This window comes from Glarea lozoyensis, assembly GCF_000409485.1.
Source record: "Glarea lozoyensis ATCC 20868 chromosome Unknown GLAREA6, whole genome shotgun sequence".
NCBI lineage: Eukaryota > Fungi > Ascomycota > Leotiomycetes > Helotiales > Helotiaceae > Glarea > Glarea lozoyensis.
The window spans coordinates 1,990,596-2,007,363 of NW_007361001.1; the positions used below are offsets into that span (position 1 = coordinate 1,990,596).

The following is a 16,768-nucleotide window of genomic DNA, read 5'->3' on the forward strand; positions in this document are numbered from 1 at the left end:
CCATGTGCTCTGTTAGCACTTCTTCTCCGCTGTGCCATGCGGTCGAAAGACGGACTCTTCTCGCCTGCTTCTCGGATAGTTCGGTGTTGTTCCACCAAGGTGGTAGGAAGTAGTTTCCCCTCACGGTCTACTTCTGTCCTGCTTATCCTCGCTTGCTTTTCCGAAGTTTCCATCCTTCTTACAGCTCGAGTGAGCTTCGCTTCAGTTCAGGCAAAGGTCAAGATGAGAGCACAGCATCTTCTGTCGTCGTACTGCAGTTATTTCGGTCAAAGACCGACTCCAATCTTGTGTCACCATCTCTCATTATCACCCTGTTAAGCCCCATCTATCAACAGGAAAGGTAATAGCCCCACATACAATAGAGTTGCGGGGTACCTCCTCAAACCAACATTAGGTCCAATACTCCTTTCAATCTCTCATCCAATTCAAAACCTTGTCTCGAAACCCACACACATCTCAATTGAGCTTGTTTCTCAATTTGCCAATGCCGGCCTATCTCCAGGATTTCTCCTCAGCACTACTGTCCATCAACATGGCTAGGCCGTGGCACATATTCCCGCATTCATCACGGATCCCCACGCTTTACCTTACTCGCTTCCCAAGCTTTCGAGATTGAGGGGTAATATCTGACGGTTCTGGTCTGTCGAGGTGCAGTACGCGCAAGCTTAGTGTTCGTTGGAAGGGTCGAAGTCCAATTGCTGGACAGGGAATTGTGGGATGGAGAGGCTGTGCGGAATAGACTCTGGTTTAGCCAAGGGGAGGTCAGAGTGATTCGTGCGGGGTCCCTGAGGGGATCTTTGGGATTCTGGGATTGAAAAGGGGAGGAACGTCTCCTGTTGATTCGAATTGGCAGAGGTTTCATTTGTGAAATCCAATCTGAAAGATCACTGAATTATAATCAAACAAACTTCTATTGTACTCATCTCACCAAAGTCAAAATGACCGTCCCAGATGAAGTCGATATCATCGTATGTGGTGGTGGAAGCTGTGGTTGCGTCGTCGCAGGTCGGTTAGTATTATCAACCGTCAAGTGTTGGCTACACATCTAACCTGTTCAAAGATTGGCAAACTTGGATCACAATCTTCAAGTCCTCCTCATCGAGGGCGGAGAGAGCAACTTGAACAATCCATGGGTTTTCCGTCCCGGAATCTGTAAGATCATCTCGCTAAACATCCTGCCTACAAATACTAACACCTCTAGATCCTCGTAATATGAAATTGGACAGCAAGACGGCATCGTTCTACTACTCTCGACCATCGGAATGGCTTGGTGGCCGAAAGGCCGTCGTCCCTTGCGCACATATCTTGGGTGGCGGGTCATCCATCAACTTCATGATGTATACTCGTGCTTCGGCTTCGGATTATGATGATTTCCAGGCTAAGGGCTGGTCTACCAAGGAGTTGATTCCCCTCATGAGGAAGCATGAGACGTATCAGCGTGCCAGCAATAACAGGTGAGATCTACAAGCATAGTGTGCTAGATGGAAATGCTGACGGGCTTTGCAGAGATATTCATGGTTTTGAGGGACCTATCAAGGTTTCTTTTGGAAACTATACCTATCCTGTTATGCAGGACTTCTTGAGGGCTGCTGAGTCCCAGGGTATCCCTACTACAGATGATTTGCAGGATTTGGTTACCGGACAGTGAGTAACTGTCTTGGCGTTGTGTTTAGTCGTTTAGGTTAGCTAACTCATTGAAGTGGTGCTGAACACTGGCTCAAATGGATTAACCGAGACGTAAGTACACACTCGTCACTTCACACCACCAATACTAACAACACAGACCGGTCGACGAAGTGACTCTGCTCACGCCTACATCCACTCCACCCGCTCAGTCCACCAAAACCTGCACCTCCAATGCAACACCAAAGTCGACAAGATCATCATGGAGAATGGAAGAGCAGTTGGCGTCAAGACCGTCCCAACTAAACCACTTCATCCAAACGTACGTCCCTTTCCATAGATCAAAGTGACCCAGCTAACATCATCTACAGCAACTCACATCCCGCACATTCCGTGCTCGCAAACAAATCATCGTCTCAGGCGGCACCCTCTCCAGCCCTCTCATTCTCCAACGCTCTGGTATCGGAAACCCCGAGAAACTCAAGAAGGCAGGCGTCAAGCCAATCGTCGACCTCCCAGGTGTTGGTCTCAACTTCCAAGACCACTACCTTACCTTTTCCGGTACGTCCTCTCTCCTTCTTACTATTGATCCTCCCCCCTTTCCTATTCCCACATCTAACAAACCCCAGTCTACCGCGCCAAACCCGGCACCGAATCCTTCGATGACTTCGTCCGCGGCGTGCCCGAGGTGCAAAAAGCCGTCTTCGACGAATGGAACATCAAAGGTACCGGGCCACTCGCCACCAACGGTATCGACGCCGGTGTCAAAGTGCGTCCTACCGAGGAGGAACTCAAGGAGATGGATTCGTGGCCTACACCGCACTTCAGAAGCGGTTGGGACTCGTACTTCAAGAATAAACCTGACAAGCCGGTTATGCATTATTCTGTTATCGCTGGGTATGTTTTCCTTTGTATCATTATTCAAATTTCCTTGTCATTAGTTGAAGTTGAGGAATGAGGACGTGCTGACGATTGTAGTTGGTTCGGAGATCACATGCTCATGCCACCCGGAAACTTCTTCACCATGTTCCATTTCTTGGAGTATCCATTCTCCCGTGGTGAGACGCATATCGTGTCGCCTGACCCATACGAGGCTCCTGATTTCGATGCTGGATTCATGAATGATGAGAGGGATATGGCGCCGATGGTTTGGGGATATATTAAATCTCGTAAGTCAAACTCCTTGGAGTGTAGTTAGTGGTATACTGATTATGACCAGGTGAAACGGCAAGACGTATGGAGGCATACGCTGGAGAAGTCCAGAACATGCATCCATTCTACGACTTCGACTCACCTGCTCGCGCGAAGGATATGGATCTCTCGACCACCAAGGCATATGCACTCCCAGGCAATTTGACCGCTGGAATCCAACACGTAAGTCCCATTCCCCCTTCTTACTTTCAAAAATATCGAGGCTGACATGCTGTAGGGCTCATGGAGCATGCCCGTCGAAGCCGGCAAACCGCCAAAACCAAGCTTGCTAAACAGCAACACGCACCACGTCTACGACGATCTGAAGTACAGCAAGAAAGATATCGAACATGTTGAGGAGTGGGTAAAGCGACACGTAGAAACGACATGGCACTCCCTCGGCGTACGTCCCCTCCCCTTTTCCCCTTTCCTCCCCCTCTCCATCCTCACTAACCCCCTCTAGACCTGTTCAATGGCCCCCCGCGAAGGAAACTCCATCGTCAAGCACGGCGTGTTGGACGAACGCCTCAACGTCCACGGCGTCAAGGGTCTCAAAGTCGCCGATCTGAGTATCTGTCCCGACAACGTAGGCTGCAACACCTATTCCACGGCGCTGTTGATCGGCGAGAAGTGCGCGATGCTGACGGCGGAGGATCTGGGCTACTCGGGGAGCGCGCTGGAGATGAAGGTGCCGAATTATCATGCGCCTGGGGAGTTGAGCGGGTTGGCTAGTGCGCGGTTGTAGGTTGTGATGCGGGGGTTGGAGTGTAGCGTGTTGGAGTTAAAACCATTCTTTATGTGAATATATGTATGTTTTATTGAGTGGTGTGTCTGTTGTTCGCTGTGAGATACATGACAATCTCGTGACTAACATACAAACACTCCATCCTTCGCGAAGAATCTATAAAAAGGGTAATGAAATTCAAGATTGCAAGCCCCATCCGAAGAACAGAGAATACGTCTTCCAACATCAAGTCAACAGTACAGGAGTAGAAATTTCCACGCCTTCGTGCATTAGTGAGAAGTTGTTCTACCTACCTACCTACCTATCAGCAAGAGCATCCGTATCCGCTATTGCCTTGCCTGAAAACCAAAGACTCACTAGCTACCTACAGTATCGACATACGATTCCCGAAGTTAGTAATTGATTTGTGAAAACTGTAAAAGTTTAAGGCTAGTAGTGATCTGTTAAAAAGCGGTGCAAAATGTGTCAAGAAACAAGTCCGCTCGAGTACAGAGGAGTTTTGTCCATTCATGCGATTTTCCAGCAAGTGGGAGATTTTAAAGCTTTCATAGGTATCTAGGTATGTGTACCAGCGCACGATGGTTTGTTTTGGTTGCTCTCAGGACACCAGATGAACCCAGCCAAGTCGGACGTTAAAGGTCGTTGCAGAGGAAACATCATAGAAACTTTAAAAATTAGAATCGAATGAAATGAACTGGTGCTTGGATCATCGGAAAAATGGATCAACCCGTAATACCATTCGCCCCTGGCTAAGAGTTAAGAGTCACGTCATTGACACAAAAGTACTTGACATGCCACTATTATTCCTATATACGTATTCTCCTCCAAACCCACCAAAATATCAACAACGAAGAAGCGGGGATCCTTTCAAAAGCAAAAGCGAACCCCATACCACTAAACGCCCTTCCTTTCATAATCACGTTTCTTCCCCATCTCACAACCCATAAACGCCCTCTTTTCCAACCGCGTCCAAGCGATTGTAAATTAAAAAAAAGCAGAAAATCATCCGCTAATGTACAGTGGTATCAAAATTCCTCAAATATTCATCCCAAGCTCAAGCCGCAAAATCAAGAATCGTAAACCGCAGCGACACCGGGAACCGGTCCTTCGAGATCGATGTTTTCAACGGTGTTTCGGATCTTGGCGCTCTCGTTGACGAGATTGCTAAAGTATTTTCGAGCAACTTCGCTTTCGCCGCGGATCTTGAGGGTGTCTTCGCGTTTGGATCCGAGTCGTTCGACGGAGCGTTGAAGACCTACGCGGAGATGGTTGGCTGGCATGTGAAGAACTTTGCGTACTTCGTAAGAGATACGATCACTGTTGACATGAACATAGTCGATGGCAGCGAGCTGCGTGGAGATCTTGGTGGAAAGTCGTTGTGGTAGCGAATGTGGGATCTGGTTCAGAATGTAATAGGTTGCAGCGAGGGCTAGTTATGTTAGCGAATGTAAAAGGAGTAAAGTCATGTGATTCGCTTACCAGTTGCGATTACTCCGGGAATGATCAGCTTGCGAAGATTGTTGTTCCCGACTACTCTTACTGCTCCTAATGCACCATCAACCCAACCATAGCCGCCGACCATCCGTCCGCCCACGGCAGTGGCAACAGTCAAAGCCATGCCGGTTCCAGCCATCTTCTCCTGCTTCTGTAAGATAGTGGACCAGTCGAAGAAATCCCAAAGTTCCGTCTCGATAACAATTTGTCGAGCGAGAGCATGTTTTGACTTTCGGAACATGGTATCGCTACGGAATATTCTCTCTGCGTAATCGCTTCCGAGGTGTGAAAGGCCCAGCTGCTTGATTGCGCTTACACCATCGACAGTCTTTGCACGTGCGTGGTCTTCACAAGCCGCGACGGAAGCCGAGATTTCCGAAAGAATAGCTTCCTTCAGATCGTCGGCATATTGGAAAGCGTTCATGAGTCCGGGATATGGGACTCCGAGGTCTTCATCTGCTGCTTGTTGTATCGCGGAACTGAGAGATCGCCGTGTGTGATCATAGATTTCTTTACACGTAGCTTCGATAGTTCGATCGATATCATCGCTGACTTCCGCCTTCGCCTTCTGTGATGCTTCCAAAACGGGTTCCAATTCCTGCAATTCTTTTGCTACCCTAGTCAGCTCTGCTTGCGCGACTTCCTGGTTGACTGTTGCTAATGTGTGCACGTCACCGAGAACATTCAAAAGGTATGTCTTCGCAGGCGCAAGTTTCGAACGGGCGCGCTTCTCAAGCACAAATCTGCGTAATGATTGTTCAAGAGCCTCAAAGTCACGAATCTTCTCCTTGTCTTTGCCCTTACCCTTTGGATCAGGGTCGTCAAAACCACCACCGTCCCCACTACCACTACCGCTGCCGTCTCCTCCTGGAGGAGGGGGTGGTGGTGCTGTTGGAATGGCGTTACTTGACACAAAATGAACAAGGTCCGAGGACTCCTTGAAAGTTCTCGGGCTTAGAGCATGTACCTGCTCCAGAATCATCTTTTGACATCGTTCCTTGTCTCTGATGTTATCGTATCCGTTTACGACCATGAAAATATAGGCTTTTTCTGCTGCTGCTGCCCAAATAAACTCTCTGGCTGTTTGAGTAAAGTGATTGGCTGCTGACACTATGAATACAACAACATCAATCTCCTCCTGCCGCGCAAACACAGCTGTGGTCTTGGTTGTATCAGAATTGAGTCCTGGTGCATCGATTATGGAAATATCCACAACTCCGTTGTTCAGCAGTGACTCGTCGATGGAGCGCACATCCTCGAGGTAAATCTTGCACTGGGTATAGGTGTCGTTGTCGACAACGAGCTTCTCCAATGCATTGAGATTGTATACGTCGTACGTACTCTCATCATGACGATTGTATGTAGCATCTTTGTGCACAGCATGCACCTCTTCCATACCGCCGTTTTCTCTTGCGTCGAGCACTTCGCAGAATATATTTGTACATGGTTGCTGGTCCTCGGGAAGAACTTTTCGTCGAAGCAGGGCATTGCAGAAAGTCGACTTTCCTGCATTAAGATCTCCAGTCACCAAAACCTTACTAGATGTATCCTCGATCCGTTCTCGAAGGGCGAAAAGATGTTGGATACTCGAGCTGATTTTGCCGTCGAGAAGTGACGCTATCGAGCTTTTCTCCAAAGAATGAACTAATTCGGTTTGGTGCAAAGCTCCAAGTTTGAGATCTAATTTCAAGATTGAGAATTCCTGCGCGATCTGTGGTGTAATCAACCGTGGCTCCGGAGCTGCTCGTTCCTCGCCAGCACTACTCGATTCTGCCTGTGTACTTTGTTCACCGATCGATGTTTGGGATCTTCGGATATCCCCAGGGCGTGGAAGTGGAGGCAATGATCTTCTTTTGTCGTTCATTCCCGTCTGCGTATGCACCAAGCCAGGCCTAGGATCATTTCGATTCGGTACAGAAGCCTCGGCGCGTTGAACTGAAGGATAAGTTGCTGGCCATGTCGCGTTTGTTGCCTGCAGAGACTTCAGAGTCTCAACAACTCTGTTGATAGAACGCCCGAGTGCAACTCTTTGCTGATTGTACCACAATTGGTGTATTGCGTTGGCCTGTACCCTCCTGTCGTTGTCGGCACTCTCACTGCTTTGTCCGGGATTCGAGAACCTGGGTGACATTGTAGGAGTTGGCCTATCCTCGGTCAGCGCGGTGTTCCACGCAGGCGCGCTGTTGATTCCATCTCCAGCCATGCTGCCACCATACCCGGAGTCGTTGTCCAGGATCGCTTGAAGGCGTGCTGCACTTTCTGACGTTGACCCTGAGCCGACGGTCATGTAGTTCGGGCGGGCAGTATAGTTGCTCGAGCTGCTGGCGTCGCCATCGAGGGATTGTCGCGCTTTCCCCTTTCCTTTATCGTATTCCTGGCTCATCTTGACGTTTTTGCATTCATCGGGGTATGGGTGGTTGTTTTGCTCTGGAGAGAAAAAAGGTGATGATGCGATCTGCTACATGATTTGTTCCGGAGGTGGCAATGACAAGCAGCACGTGATTACATGGGGTTTGCTTTCGAAGCAAGATTCGCTCAGATATTCCTCCCTTTTTTTGATAATGCTTTGAATTTGTCGAGTTAGCTTCACTGATGATTCATGTTATTTATGTATATTCGAGTAGCTTACATTCACAATGGTAGAGCTGAATATTATAATGATAAATTGCAGCATAGGGGTTGGCAAGTGTCACAGTAGAAGCACATCTACTCAGTGTATCCAGATCTAGCCAAAAGTTTAGTCACGCTACTATTAAAATTGCAAATAATCTTTCTTGATCTATTATTTGCCTGGGTTCAAACGCATTATGTACCTTACTAGTCTCAATTTAAATTGATCTTCCCCATTGAAAAGTTAGTGGAGCCGAAACCTTTAGATATTTCGCCTAGTCTTTCATAACCTCCAGGCTATAGGGTATATAATCATATTCAAAATGACCCAAGAACTAGGTTTCGGAACGGGATTGATATACCTAATAAATCATCAGATATCTACGTATTTGGAATAAATATTACCGGCGAATTTCGTTTGCTTTTTCATTTGAGTTGGGCGTGTGGTTTCGACCCCTCCAAAGCTACAGCAAGCTGATTGGTTCCGCTGTGCCCGCCAACGCCAAGACCAGGACATGACGAAGCACTCACAGGTAGCCGTGGAACTCTAGAACTCCAACTCTTGACCTTACTCTTTCTATCTCTCATACACTACCACCATGAATGTAAGTATGCAGGCACTGTTGCAGAGTGACAACTGATTTATTGCCTTCCAGATCATCGAATGGGCTTTCGGAAAGCGCATGACGCCTGCTGAGCGCCTGCGCAAACACCAACGATCACTCGAGAAGACACAGAGAGAACTGGATCGCGAACGTGTTAAACTCGAGAACCAGGAGAAGAAACTGATCCAGGAGATCAAGAAGAGCGCAAAAAATGGACAGATGGGTGCTTGTAAAATCCAAGCCAAGGATTTGGTGCGGACACGGCGGTATATTGAGAAGTTCTATTCCATGAGGACACAACTACAGGCGATTTCGTTGCGGATACAAGTATGCTGGACCGAGGTTCTGATTATGTACCTCCGTCGCTAATACAAGATCACTAGACTGTCCGGACGAATGAGCAGATGATGCAGGCTATGAAAGGCGCAACTGGTGTCCTAGGAAACATGAACAGAAGTATGAATCTGCCAGGTTTGCAGCGAATAGCGATGGAATTTGAAAAAGAGAACGACATTATGGATCAAAGACAAGAAATGATGGACGACGCTATCGACGATGTTACTGGCCTAGAAGACGAAGCAGAAGGCGATGAAATCGTCGACCAAGTCTTGGAGGAGATTGGAGTTGATCTCAAGAATGCCGTAAGCTAGAATCCCGATATACTTCGGGGTATCCACTAATTAGTATCTCAGATGGGAGAAACCCCACAAGGTCTTCAAGGTACTGCCGTCGCAGAAGGAAGAATAGCACAAGCTGTTGGGGGTGGAGGCGGCGGTGGTGGTGCAGCTGATCCAGGAGATAACGATCTCCAGGCACGACTGGACAGTCTGCGACGATAGTGTGGTCATATGGAATGAAATGGGCGTTATATTAGGTTGGAGCGGTTGGAGTTCTGGGATAAGATTTTTTGTTGGCTTTTCTCACAGCCTTACCTCCGAATATCCGATACATGCCTTGGGGTCTGCCGTTGAATACGCCTGCGTCAATTATGTAACACTTACTATTGTTTTGGGTGGCTCGACTTGAAGTATAGACCTGTGCATTCATGGTCAAATATACGAATGTGTGCTAGTGGTGGTCTGTCTCGAGAAATCGAAAAATGTACAGTAGTACATAGTAAACTAGACTCCGAATGCCGTTAGCCAATCTCATTCGGGTTTATGCGCAAACCTCGCGGTCCTCACCCAGCAGCTCGGTCCCTGGTTGCGGGGATAAGAGGGATACACCAGAACCAGGCTGGAAGCAAAAAGCGTGCAAACAATATGCAGCATCTGCAGTAGGCTGGAATAGCGTAATCCACAACAAAGCACAGCATGAATAGGGGCTGATGCGCTTTTTTTTATACAGCCATTGAGGGCGAAGCAACACATCTGTTTGGCCGTCCGCGGGGGTTAGGGAAAAGAAAGCATTTCTTTCAAAGAGCCTTTTCTTTTTTTGCAATAGTTAAAAGCAAGAGCTTTCCAAAATTCTCTATTATGCCTTTAGCTAATAAGAGAGAGCACTTACGAGCTAACACTTTGAGCGTTAGAAGTACGTACGTGGAGAAGATTCTGGGTTAGATGACCTAGCGGAGACGCGGCCGAACTCCCCCCTTTCCGTTTAACAGACGACCCCTCACTGAACATACTCGAGCACACAAGAGCAAGGACCCGTTCGTACCAACAGCAGGGAACGCCAAACGTCGTAGAGACCCTTGTTACCTTGTATGACTTGTTGCCTTGTGCGAGGGCTTTATAAGAGAAATATCTGCCTTAAAAATTGCTTTGCCAATTTGCCATAAAGACTGTTATTTTGTCTCTACAAGTATCTCCCTGTCCTAAACTCCCGGCCTAGACTGTTGGTGTTTATGGGATCGACATAGCGATCTCTGGCTAGTCGCTTTCGCACTCGAAGGCAAAGCAGAACCGGAAACAGGGCATCACAAGCGCCGACCGATCAGCACCACTGCAACACTTACCAGCATCGAATCCTTCCCCTCTGCTGAGAATTATTTGTCGAAAAGTGACATTTCTACACCCAAACTTATCGCGAGACTTCCACCGTTCTACACAATTCACAGTGAGTCTTTGTTTAGATACTTTGTGCGGCAAACTGCAGAACAATCATCTGCCCGCTTAACCCCACATACCACATCGTCATTGCTTACCAGATTCAGAGTGAACTCAAGACAACAACTTGAAACCACAGACATCAACGTCATTTCCGCTCCTCAAACACTGCTCAGGGCAGATACACGTTTGACAAGAACTTCAACCCTCAGGACCACCTCCCACGCCCTTGACCGGAAAGCCGCAGCTTCCACAAGCCCAAATCACAAATCCACGTCAATCGATCTTCAAACTCCTCGTGAGGAGCGTCCGGCAAAGTCAGCAAAGTGGCAGGAAGCAAGCGGAGGAGTATTTCCTCCCAGGGAGGAGGTCTGCTGAACAGAATGTTTGGCAGTGGTTCTCCCCCGAAAGACAGCGCCGTAAGTGACGGGCCAGACTCCAAAGCTACAGTACCAAGTACGAGCCCGAAAGATACACATGCGAAACGCTCCGAGGACAATAACAGCACGGCAAATCGTGGTCACAATGGAAGCCCGCAAGGACGCGCATCTGGGGACAGCTCAGATAAGACGAAGCGTAGGAGTAGCGGGGTAGGAGGAAAAGCCAGTGCTATGGTTGCGAGTGCGAAGAATGCTTTGCATTTTAGTCCAAACCCCAACGCTGCGCCTTCAAAGACCAGCGATCCAAACAATACGCAGACACCTTTACAAAAATTAGGCAAGCAGGATCCGGCGTTGAGCGTTCCTCAAGGTCAGCAGAACAATTCCGCTGGCGAGTCTGTTCCTGGGCCTAGGTCGACGTTCTCGGTCGGAGTATGGGAAGATAGAAATCGAAAATGTCGTCGCACCATGGAGGATACGCATGCGTTTCTATACAATTTCCTCCATACTCCAGCTCCAGCTCTGGCTGCGGAAATCACTCCTACTGCTAGCCAAAAGTCGAAATCAACAGACGAAACCGCCGTGGAATCTAGCTCAAGCTTAGTTTCTAATAGCGAGATGATGGAAACTGATAACGGCTACTTTGCCATCTTTGACGGTCATGCTGGTACATTCGCCGCGGATTGGTGTGGAAAGAAGCTTCACTTGATTTTGGAGGAGATTATACGTAAAAATCCCAATACCCCCATTCCTGAACTACTTGACCAAACTTTCACCACCGTCGATTCTCAACTAGAAAAACTTCCACTGAAGAACAGTGGCTGTACCGCAGTCACCGCTGTACTCCGATGGGAAGACCGGATACCAAATTCACAGTCTGCTACAGGCTCGACAGCCATTGCACCAGCCACGGCTGCTGCTGTCAAGGCTGCGGATGAGGCTTCCAAAACGGAAAAGAAGCATGTTGAAAAAGCCGCTGATGGTGTGGTTGATTCGACTAAATCTTCTTCAGAAGGCACCAATTCTGAAGCACAGCATGCTAAACTGAGGACTCAAGCAACACGCCAGCGTGTTCTTTACACTGCGAATGTTGGAGACGCACGTATCGTACTTTGCAGAAACGGGAAGGCTTTGCGATTATCATATGACCACAAGGGAAATGACGAGAATGAGGGAAAGCGAATTTCAAATGCGGGAGGGTTGATTCTCAACAACCGAGTCAATGGAGTTTTGGCCGTCACTCGAGCTTTGGGAGATGCGTATATGAAAGACTTGGTCACAGGTCATCCGTACACAACCGAGACTGTTATCCAACCGGATATTGACGAGTTCATAATTCTCGCGTGCGATGGGGTAAGAATTGTTTAACTCCTGTTGACTAAATTAACTAATTCTTGTGTAGTTGTGGGATGTCTGTTCCGATCAAGAAGCAGTCGACTTGATTCGTGAAAACCAAGATCCTAGTGCAGCATCAAAACACCTTGTCGAACACGCCTTGGCTCGATTCAGTACCGACAACCTTTCCTGCATGGTCGTCCGTTTCAACAAGACTGCTCTCATGACGAGCACCCAAGACGCATCTGCTGCGATTGGTGTTGAAGGCGATCCAGCCTGTGAGTCTGGCAAGATCAGTGAAGCCGAGAAAATCGTCTCAGAGGCCAAGCGCAAGGTTCAAGAAGATGGGATCCCAGCTGTAGGCGTAAGCGGGAGCAACAGTGGAAAAGGTCACGACCCAAAAACCATGGAGGAGGAAGAACACATCAAACGTATCAGCATGGAGAAGGTCGTCGAGGAAGAACCATCTCTTGTCGAGGGCGATACTCCAGAAATGGATATCAGCGGTGGTAACGCTGCGGATCCGACGATCAGGGATAAACTCAAGTTACCACATGGCGCGCCTAAATAGTGATGCCTGACGTTGGATGGATTTGCTATTCTATTCCAACTTTTTTTGTCGATACGTAGGACAACAAAATCAATCGCCCTTTTTGGTGGCAGGACCAGTATATGGGCCACAGCTGTGTGTCTGATTTTTGTAGGACACTCTACATCATTTTCTTTTCTGGACTGGGGATGATTCGCACATATATGATGCTGGTTCGAGGTCTTTGGCATTGGGATTTCGGGGGTTTGGGGTGGTGAATGGGGTTTAGATGAGTGTTACGATCAGCGTATGGTGGTTGGGTGTCTTTAGGTTTTGAGGAGCGGATGTTTGGCGGTAGAGGGAGTCCCTTTAAGCGCATGGATTAGTTGAGCGGGTCGTACATAGCGGTGATGGAATTATGATGTTGAATGAATGGTATTTGGAGTTTGTGGATGAGCGTGATTTTCGCAGAGATGATGGGATATGTCGTTGTCCAAAAGAGCACATGCTGTCCGATTACACAACTTCAACTACCAATACCCCCTGTTTACATGCCCTTCCCAATTCACTCCTAACATAATTCATCCTCCACCATTGATCGTCCAAAATCCTGATACCACGAAAATGCCAACCACAAATCTTCTTCATGAATCCGTCTCGTTTCTACTAGATTGGCGCCTCGGTCTTGAGTTCCTTTTGATCTCATTGTTTATGATGAAAAGAGAGAGGGCAGGCCGGATATTGGATACGGGATGAGAATCAGTGAGATTTGGAGGACAGTGTATACATGAGTAGTGGTGACCCCGACTTATGCTCTACTCAGGATATTTCTCTACAACTCATACTCCCCTCTCCTCTACTCAAACCAATCATAATTAATTTAAGCAGCTTAAATAGTGCCACACACCAGATACTCCGGCAGATGGGAGAGCCGGTTAGGAGACGGGCAAAGCTCATGGTGATTTACGCCTTTCTACTCTATACCTTTAGAGCTAGAATCGACGAAGCGGGAGAAGTAGAGTAAATTAAGAGGCTACCGACTATAGCTTTAATTTTTCATATTATAAAATACGCTTCCGTTATAGTTCGTATGCTCAGAAAATAGTCAAAATAATTATGTGGAGCGCCACTTACTGCTGTATACTAGTCAATCTGAAGGGGGGCTCATACTCTGCTCGGCTCTACCCACACTAAGCATGATTGATTTGAGTAGGTGATTTCCATTCTTTTTGATACAGTAATGAAGGAAGGGAAAGTGCAATTAGGGTTAGCCTAAATTGGCTAATTGGAAGAGATTCTACTTAATTCATTGTTCATGCAAAGCTGGCCAACAGCTAACGAAAGATCGAGTAAATAACTACTCCAAAAAACCCAACTTTCTCAAGGGGTATCGATATTCCTCACCCTTCCACCACAACCTCCCCCCTCCCCCTAAACCCCCGCCAAAACCCCAGCCATAGCAGCATACCTCCAAGAAGTTAGCATATAAATATCCGTATGTTTCAAGAGAAAAGAGGAGTGTCTAAGGATGAAACTCTTCCGCAGCCAATAAGAGCAGGAGTTTAGTAGGGAGAACAAAGGAAAAGGTCGCTTACCAACTCCGACTCGCTCCTCCATCCAACCCCCCCTCATCAAAATCCGGATCGACAAAAAACCGCCAACTCCCCAGCGCATCCACGCCCATGAAATTCGCCATCAACACGCCCCTCCATCCCCCCTCCACCTTCTGCGCTCTCCCGCCATCAAAATACCGCGTCCATTCCTCGCGTACAAACCGTTTGGTTCTTGTTAACGAGGAGCAGGGGAGGAGTGGTAACATGTGAATCCCTTGGATATACTCCGTATTCGCGCCAAAGTAGGTGGTATGATCGATTTTATTCTCAAACAGGATACCTGATACTTTGTTTCCTACAAAATTAGGCGGTTGGATTGTATTCCCACTTTCATACAGGAAATAAGATTGTAGCGCCCTCGCCGTGACAGCGAGTTGCAGATTCCCTCTCGCCTCCAGATTCGCGTCGCCGGTGACGGATCCCCACAGTTTAAGCGCGTACGCGGACATCGCGTCTTCAGAGCTAGATTCTTGGTCTCGGCCGTCGAACGTCTCGTACAGACCGTGTGCGAAGGAGTGGCCGTGGTACCAGTCGAAGTTGCGGTAGTGCGGAAACCACGGATCGTCAGGTGAGGCGTTGGCGATGTCGCGCGCGAGAGCGTCGACCCAGGGTTTGTTCGCAACTGCCCACACGGGATCGAGATGGCCGATGAGGGATGCCGCGTAGATGAAGTAGCCGTAGTGGAAGTGGTGGTCGTTGTAGTATGTGTTCCCGAAGTCTGCGCCGGGGTCGCCGGCGTAGGACGCGCTGGAGACGAGACCGCCCCAGGATGTGTCGTAGACGAGTGGGAATTGCTGGGTGTTGGTTGTGAATTTTGAGAAGGCACGTTGGAGGGTTGTGAGGGAGGTTTGGGCGAGGGCGGGGTCGTGGAGTAGGGTGTTGAGGATGTAGGTTATTTGGGCGAATTTGGCGAGGGCCTGAGGAGGTTAGCGAGGGAGAGGGGGTAGAAAAGGGGGGTTGGTCACCTTTCCGCTGTAGTACATGGAGTTTAGGTCGGTTTGTTTGGAAATGTTTTGACTTATTTCTGTTGCGGCTATGCTGTGAAGAATTCTGATTGCTTCGACACTTAAGTCTTTGAGCTCTCCTCGATCTATATCCCATGGTGCGAAGCCCATTGAAATAGGTAAGGACTCTTGCATAGTCCAACTATCAGCTAAAACAGCTTGTGCAATTCCTTTCGTGGTTGTTGCAAGGCGCAAATTTAAAAGAGCTGATCTAGTGCTATCCGCAAAAGAAGCAACATGATGCGGTAAAGCAAACATCAGAAGTGGAGAAGCAAAGAACCCATCTTTTGAAAATGAGAAAGTATAGCTTCCCGCCGTTCCAGACGCAGTACCTGATAGCGTGACACCAGTAGCCCAAGTACCGCAAGATAAATCATATAATGATTCTGCGCCTCCAGGGTCTTTAGCGATCTGTATCACTCCAATGAAGAAGTTTCCTTGGATCAGGCCGTTGTTGACAACGGTGAGTTCAAGTGGTTGACCAAACGCGTAGAGAAGCCAGGTCTTGCCATCTTCGAGGATGATGATATATTTGGTGACTCCTGGTTTTGGGGAGATGCTGGATTTGGTTATAGAGCGAAATAGAACGCCTGATTCTATAATTGGCGTGCCACCTTTGTATCCGACAGTGACGAAGCCCATGCCTTGAACTAAAGGGAATTGTAGCATGGGAGCAGCTCCCGGAAATGGATGGAGGTTAACATGTGCTGAAAACTCTGTAAGAGAATCGGTTGTCAAGGCTGTTGAATTACTGAGCTCAAGAGCAGAGAGTACAATGCTCTGAATTCCAATGGGATTGATAAAGTATTGAGTTGGATTGGCGGTAGGATCTGGACCAAATACTTTCTGGTTGTCATCAATATGCTGAATGGTCATTCCCCACGACTTGGTGACACCACCACCCTTTGACCATGCGACCGAATAAGGGTGAGTCCATGTCGGCGCTGATTGACTTCCGAGGAAAAAATTGGCATAGAACTTGTTTGTTGACACAGGTGAGTTCTGAGCTTGTACACCAAGTTTGCGGACGGGATGGTCACCACGCCGTGAAAACTGTGACGGAGGTGCATCTGTGGCAATAGGCTGGAAGATATTTGGTGAAACAGCCATTAGTTGCTGTGGCGTGGGTACTGCAGTAGGAGTTCCCGTGGCAGCGACCAAAGTTTCTGGTTTCGGGATGGAAGTACTGAGAAGCGGTGTCTCCGTATGCTGCCCAGCTGTGTCTATAGCAGTCAATATTGAGCCCGTCGTCTCTGGTACTTGAGTGCTTGGTGGCGGTAGTACTTGAGCTGTTCCAGATATTGTGGAAATAGTAGTAACTGATACTTCGGGTTGAACACTGGAAGAAGTCTCTTCTTTTGCCATCTTCATTGGCGCATGGTGTACTCGTCCATCGTCCGGCGATGAAGGATTAGGTATAGCATCAACCAGTAGAAGAACCGATACAAGCAAGAGCCAAATCGAGAGCTCCATTGTGAAGTGTGAATAGCCAGAAAGGCTTTACATTCATAAAGAAGGTGAACATGGGTGAGGGGTAATCAGTATGTTATATACTTGGATTTGAATTGATTGAAACTGTTGATTCACTTTC

At 48.0% G+C, this 16,768-nt stretch overlaps 5 protein-coding genes across 5 annotated transcripts; 3 read left to right on the top strand and 2 right to left on the bottom strand.

Moving 5' to 3' along the window:
* Nucleotides 1–938: 938 nt before the first annotated feature.
* GLAREA_02973 (FAD/NAD(P)-binding protein) lies at nt 939–3,559 on the top strand (the record flags this gene model as incomplete). Its single annotated transcript, XM_008088058.1, has 12 exons — nt 939–1,009; nt 1,061–1,152; nt 1,202–1,454; nt 1,507–1,644; nt 1,701–1,737; nt 1,784–1,945; nt 1,995–2,184; nt 2,253–2,520; nt 2,602–2,792; nt 2,843–2,997; nt 3,053–3,217; nt 3,278–3,559. 12 exons carry the CDS (start codon nt 939–941, stop codon nt 3,557–3,559), a joined length of 2,004 nt encoding a protein of 667 aa, XP_008086249.1.
* A 1,067-nt stretch (nt 3,560–4,626) lies between these two features.
* Nucleotides 4,627–7,436, bottom strand: GLAREA_02974 (P-loop containing nucleoside triphosphate hydrolase; the record flags this gene model as incomplete). The annotated part of the gene is made up of 2 exons (XM_008088059.1): nt 4,627–4,988; nt 5,039–7,436. 2 exons carry the CDS (start codon nt 7,434–7,436, stop codon nt 4,627–4,629), a joined length of 2,760 nt encoding a protein of 919 aa, XP_008086250.1.
* An 826-nt stretch (nt 7,437–8,262) lies between these two features.
* Nucleotides 8,263–9,107, top strand: GLAREA_02975 (uncharacterized protein; the record flags this gene model as incomplete). Its single annotated transcript, XM_008088060.1, has 4 exons — nt 8,263–8,268; nt 8,320–8,595; nt 8,652–8,909; nt 8,961–9,107. 4 exons carry the CDS (start codon nt 8,263–8,265, stop codon nt 9,105–9,107), a joined length of 687 nt encoding a protein of 228 aa, XP_008086251.1.
* Nucleotides 9,108–10,699: 1,592 nt separating this feature from the next.
* Nucleotides 10,700–12,602, top strand: GLAREA_02976 (PP2C-like protein; the record flags this gene model as incomplete). The annotated part of the gene is made up of 2 exons (XM_008088061.1): nt 10,700–12,049; nt 12,099–12,602. The coding sequence occupies 2 exons, from the start codon at nt 10,700–10,702 to the stop codon at nt 12,600–12,602; spliced, it is 1,854 nt and encodes a 617-aa protein (XP_008086252.1).
* A 1,389-nt stretch (nt 12,603–13,991) lies between these two features.
* Nucleotides 13,992–16,650, bottom strand: GLAREA_02977 (glycosyl hydrolase family 81; the record flags this gene model as incomplete). Its single annotated transcript, XM_008088062.1, has 3 exons — nt 13,992–14,028; nt 14,156–15,090; nt 15,139–16,650. The coding sequence occupies 3 exons, from the start codon at nt 16,648–16,650 to the stop codon at nt 13,992–13,994; spliced, it is 2,484 nt and encodes an 827-aa protein (XP_008086253.1).
* Between the last annotated feature and the right edge of the window lie 118 nt (nt 16,651–16,768).